The sequence below is a fragment of the Melanaphis sacchari genome, unplaced genomic scaffold (genome assembly GCF_002803265.2).
Source record: "Melanaphis sacchari strain LSU unplaced genomic scaffold, SCAv2.0 Contig9_pilon_pilon, whole genome shotgun sequence".
In the NCBI taxonomy this organism is placed as follows: domain Eukaryota; kingdom Metazoa; phylum Arthropoda; class Insecta; order Hemiptera; family Aphididae; genus Melanaphis; species Melanaphis sacchari.
In genome coordinates, this window is record NW_020271711.1 from 1,420,548 (window position 1) to 1,426,673 (window position 6,126).

At 27.2% G+C, this 6,126-nt stretch overlaps 1 protein-coding gene across 1 annotated transcript; it reads left to right on the forward strand.

Moving 5' to 3' along the window:
- The first annotated feature begins 2,288 nt into the window (after positions 1-2,288).
- Positions 2,289-3,898, forward strand: LOC112603227. The gene is made up of 3 exons (XM_025351718.1): positions 2,289-2,822; positions 3,181-3,461; positions 3,550-3,898. The coding sequence occupies exons 1-3, from the start codon at positions 2,585-2,587 to the stop codon at positions 3,622-3,624; spliced, it is 594 nt and encodes a 197-aa protein (XP_025207503.1). The 5' UTR covers positions 2,289-2,584; the 3' UTR covers positions 3,625-3,898.
- Positions 3,899-6,126: the final 2,228 nt, after the last annotated feature.

Here is a 6,126-nt window from a genome sequence, read left to right on the forward strand (position 1 = left end):
TGAATATTTGATTATTTGAATATAATAGCAAGCCGAGGGAGAGTTAGACCAAAGAAAAAGTGGTTAGAGGTCAGGGTTATGATTAGGAAAAATGAAGGCGCGTGGCATGGATATAAAGATAATTATAGGTAAAGAGAAATAGAAGACAAACATAAATGTAGTTGACCCCTGTTACTTGAAGTATCTTCTTACAACTATTATGTTTAAAAAAAATTAAATAAACTACTGGAGTCATAGAGGAAAAAAAAATAATTTTATAAAATCAATTATACTAAATTAGGATTTCTTAGTTTCTTCATACATAAAAAAAATATACATTTATTTATAATTAAAATAAATGTATTTTGCTTGTATTTTACTTTAATTACATGGTGATTTTTATTCTTACGGTCTTTAATTTACTTGCTATACATAATCTATATAATATCCTTTACAATGTAGGTATAATATGAATAATTTATTTTTTCTAGTAAAAATGTTTCATATATTTTAAACAAAATATGTCCGAGGTGTCATCGTTGTTCTATTAACTTCACTATAATTCCTAAATTATATCAAATTAAAATACTCTAAGATATGGTTCTGAAGTTGTATATAAATGTTAGACATAAACATACCACTTTTAGAATATAACAATGGGTATGTGGTATAATCCATTTACCTACATAAAATGTACAATTTTTAACAGTTCCGATTCCGATTATTATTCAAATATATTGAATTCTTTGGCACCAACAATCACTGCATTCGTCTAAAATATTTCAGAATAATAAATTTATTCTAAAAACTCAATGTCAGCTCTTAAAAATATAAATAATAGTTCATAAAAAACAGCATTAATTATTGTTTAATAGAAAATAGAAACGTGAGTAACAATTTATATCATAATTGAATTAACGTAGTAATCAAGTAATTCCGGTAGAATCGATTATTCCACGTTATTAGTCTAAGGAAAATAAAAAAATGTTTTTCAATAATTATAGGTATTATAAGTTTTAAAAAATAAACATTAATAAAATATTGGTCGGTTTTGTTACTGTACAGCATTTTATAATTTTATAATCGTTAGTGGTGTATTATCCTTCTAAACAAAATGTTTGGAATACTTATATTATAGAGTTAATCATCATATGAGCACAGCTCTTATTAAATAAATTATAATTTACCAATACATAAAATGCAAATAAATTTGCCGAAAAAATTTAAGTAGGTACCGTGTGTAAGTATATTTGTGCATTAATATGTAAATACCTATAGTATAAACATATTATTCGAAAATGGACTCGTGGAAAAAAATTACTTTCTCTTCCAGCTATAGCTAGTGCATATATAAAGATATATTTGAATCAAATGTAATTGGTGTCACATCATTATTATTATATATTTGTCGTCGTCACAATAATGCGTATATTATACAGTATATCCGCTATAAATCCAATACACCCTAAATTTCTCCACAATAAATCAGAGTTTAAATTCTTTTATTGTTTTAAACATATTTTATTAAAGTAGGTATATTATTGTCAAAAATATCGCATTCGAGTACATTATATTGAAGTATCGCGGGGCTGAGAGATACTTGGGGCGACGGAATTTTGCCACATACCGTATTACCTACATATTCGTACCTACTGCAGAATGTCGCGTATATTAATGCGTATTGCAAATGTGGATAGTTGATTTGTAACCACGAGCCGTGCCAAATATATCAAACATATCCATCGATACATATTATTATGTGTCATGAGACGCGACGATTTCACACGCGCGTACCCGATGAGAAGTAAGAGACATTGGAGGACGCAGACCGCATATATTGGAATATCATAATATAACACAACCGTCGGTATACAAGCATACCTCAATCGTCTATGTCCATAGTATCTGTTTAGTAATAATAATAATAATATAGCGGTGCGATAGGAATGTTTGAATATATTAAAATATCTTTACTTTTGAATCCTGCGTGGAGGTCTTCTTCTTCGCGTACATAACCGGATGTCTAATCATCATAGATATACAAACAATATTATATATATATATGTATATGGGTAGGTTAGGTTATATCTCTTCATATGTATATATATATATATATGTGTGTATTTATTATAAATTATATATAACATACTTGCGTTGCGTGCTTGTGCGTGTATATAAAACCGTATAACCCACTTACCACCATGATCACGTGAAAGTATTCGGTCAAGGTCCCCCCCTGGGTACCACGGCCATGGTCGGTCAATCTGATACCTACCGGCACATATATTAATTTTCTATTCGTTTTATACATGTCGATGTACGCGTTTGGAAGGCATTCGTTTCGGACGTAGCGATCGCGTTCGAACGTCCTCTCCATCATACACGTCACATTATTATTATTATTATTATTTCTTTCGTTTTATATACTGCAAAGTGGCACCTGACGCATCATAACGTCATCAAACATTGCTATTGTCTTAAGCTGCGTCGAAGGTTGTTACCGGCATCTCGTTTCTACGCAGTCGTTACCGTTCTCTCGTGTCGTTCGGTCAACATAATATAATATCGTATTTTCGACGTGGCTTTTCGTGTTGGCACGAGAAAAATGTCACTCTCCAAGTGCGGTCTCACGATTTTCGCGTGTGTCGCGATATTAGTATTGCAGTCTGTAGTCGATTCGATTGACGCTTTACCGACCACAGAGCAATCATTGTCGCAGTCGTCCACACCGCTACCGCTGTCATCACGAGATACCGAAGAAGAAGTACTTGGCACGAGTGCTTTAACTACTACGTCAACCGATGTAGTGGCTAGTGATTATGTGGTAAAGGAAACGTCTTTGGGTGAGTATAAGCTGGTGGTTATTATACTTTGATTCATAATTACATGAGGTGTGAAATATGCATTGCAAATGCGATTTTTCCAATATTACAATCATATACATATCAGGCATAGTATGCGTAAATATTTATTTATATAAATATTGAACAGCATTCATGGTTGAAAATAAAATAAAATAATTATTATTTGGATAGTAGGATTGAGACATACATTTTTCACTGTTTTTAAAAAAATCCATATTACATTCTTAAAAATAAGCCACCTCTATAGTTACGTATATCATGAAATTTAAATCGTTTGTTTTGTTTTATGATAAAATATTTAAATCGTTTTTTTTTTTTTTTGTTGTTGTTATTACAGTTGATAGTGAAAAAGGCCATGTTCATAAGCCTATTAAAAAAAAGAAACCTTTGGGCAAGCACAAGAAGAAAAAGCATTCATTTAAGGATAAATTCTTGCCTCTTCTTTTAATACCATTTGTTATTCAAACCATGCTCATACCATTTTTCATCATGAAATTGAAATTGTTAGCTTTGAAAGCAATGGCAGTGGGCAAGTTTGCAATTCTGTTGATCGTTTTTAATATGATACGTAGTTGGTCACAAAATGCACACAGTACTTCGATCCGTGGCTCAACTGGGGTAATTATTAATTCTGTCTAACATTTAATTACATTTGATACAACTCCTTACAAACCATATTAATTAAATATTATAAATCGTGTTTCAGGATTCAATGCTCATGGCTCAAAATTACGGTTTCAGCGGTGTTCCGGAATTTGGAGCAATATTTAATGGCCGTTAGTAATTGTCCAGCAGACAGTTTTTCTAATGCTTAATAATTTATTAAATTTATAATGTAATGCTCTCTGCACATGTTCGATATCGGACGTAGTGCTATATTGACATAAGACTATTTATGAACAAAATCACCAATGATGTATTATATATTATATTAATGAATGTAATATCTCGTAAGGTACATTACCTACATTTTATTATATATTATGTTATCATCAACCATGACTCAAAATTAGATTCAATGTATGTTTTTTTTTGTGCCTTATATATTATAATATTATTATAAGTATTAAATATAAGTTATTGTAGAACTATTTTATATTATTATATTTTCACATTGTATATTTATTACTACCACGTATAACTATCGGTGTAAAATAAAAATATTAAATAAGAATTTAATTAACTATTATTTTGTTAATTTAAATCTAAAAAATAAAAATGTGATTATTTATAATAAATATAAATAGGAAGGTATTCAAGTATTTATGTCAAGTTTCTATTAAAATACTGACTTATTATAATGTATTGCTATGGTTCATATAATATATTTTTTTACGTAACTTGTTAAAAATATATTCATTTTTAATCGATTAGGACCTAGCATTTGTAGTTTGTACAATAAATACCTTCCTAGTATGTTAATCATATTATAGCCTATAGTCGTTGTAACTGTTGATGCTCATATTATATAGTTTATTTCAATAAAAAAAAAATTATAATAATAATTTAATCTTATAATAATAACGAAAGGGTAAACTGATAAAATAAATTATATTATAGATATAGGTATACTTATTAATAAATGTACATTATTACTTCTGTATAGTTTTTATACATAAAAAAAATAGTTGTCTGCAGCAATTGTACAAAAGCCATTTATAAGTAGGTACAGCCTATAGATTTTAGTGACATACTAAAAAAATACCTAAAATTATAGACTATACATTTAAAAAATTAATTGTAATAATAGAATTTAGTTTTAAAATGTAAATACATTTTAACGAACTGTCATAAGAGTACGGCTGCGGATTGAAAATGTAAAGTACCTACGTAAAAGCCAACTAAGTATTTTAATGAACTACTTCGTATACCTAATATATAAATTTGAAAAAAAGTTTATGCATAATATTATAAGTTAGTGTATAAATAAAATATTATATAGGTAACTTTAATAACCATTCATATAATAATGATTTCAATCATTAATAGTTAATAAAAGTGTCTAAATTATTTTTAGTATTATTAGTGTCCAACTTGTCAATTAATATTAAATAGATTATGGAAAACGCTATTGTAATTATGGTACATATCTAAATACATACACTTTACAGTCATTTAAAGCATTATTTTAACGTGAAAAAAATACATTTAACAGACATGTTAAAAAAAATATCGGCAAACTAGCTCTGCTGTACCTACTTATATTCGGTGTCAAGTGTAACTCGATATTGAGTGGGTTACTAACCACCATAATAGATATATTGTATTTTAATTAAATAATAAATCGTTGTTTACGAAAAATGATTTTATAAGAAGATAAAAAACGTCCACTCATTTTTAAGGATATTTTATTACATATTTATATTGCTATTGGTAATTTATTTTTCTACTAGTAAATAGTAATACGTGATAGCTAGGTGTTAAACTAATTTTTAACAATAAAAATTGCTTCATGCATTCAATATATATGGTTTAATTATTATTATAATATATTTACTAGCGGTTATTAACCTAAAAGTCAATTATTATATACCAAAAACCGGTATAAATTGGTTCGTAGTATGAATAACTATAGCTTAAAATTAATTTAAATATTTTGATAATTTAATTCTGTGAAGTAAATAATAATTTATATAGTGCTATTAGGTTTCGAATTTTTCTATGAAAATTGAAAATAGTAAAAATTTTCTACTACATAATAATTTGCAGTAAATTGTCTCGATAATTCGGATAGATTGTGTCAACATTTGAACTTGAAAAAAAAATGTATTGTATTCATGCATCTTGAATATTTTTGAATTGCTATGAGAACAACATCTGTAGAATCTTGTATTAAATTTTCAATATTTTTTCCTACCCAAGCATTTTTTTTTTTGCTTTTTCCGTTTTTTCTTAATATTTTGTTTATTTTTACCAATTATAAAAAAGTATTGAGAATTTTTAATTTTTAATTGTTCAAAGTACAAACTAGATCAAATTTTCTATTCAAAACCATTTACAAAATTGAAGCATTTTATTAACTACTTGAGTACACAGACAAAAAAATACACTCATAATTTTAATAAAATAAATTATTCCGCTTGGAATTTAAAATAACATATAATACAACTTAATTTAAAAGAATTAATTATATACAACATATTTATTTATTAATCATTTTTTTATATAATTATGTATCTTTAAAATATCATAATCGTTTTTTGCACATATCCTTAGTTATATTATAAAAAACATGTTCTACAGAAACGCTTGACTGTAGCGTTATAATAATTAATAGCATAAA

Coding starts and splice junctions, on each gene's coding strand:
- LOC112603227 (XM_025351718.1), top strand. CDS start 2,585: ATGTCACTCTCCAAGTGCGGTCTCACGATTTTCGCGTGTGTCGCGATA. Junction 2,823..3,180: donor GGTAAAGGAAACGTCTTTGG/GTGAGTATAAGC, acceptor TTGTTATTACAG/TTGATAGTGAAAAAGGCCAT. Junction 3,462..3,549: donor CGATCCGTGGCTCAACTGGG/GTAATTATTAAT, acceptor ATCGTGTTTCAG/GATTCAATGCTCATGGCTCA.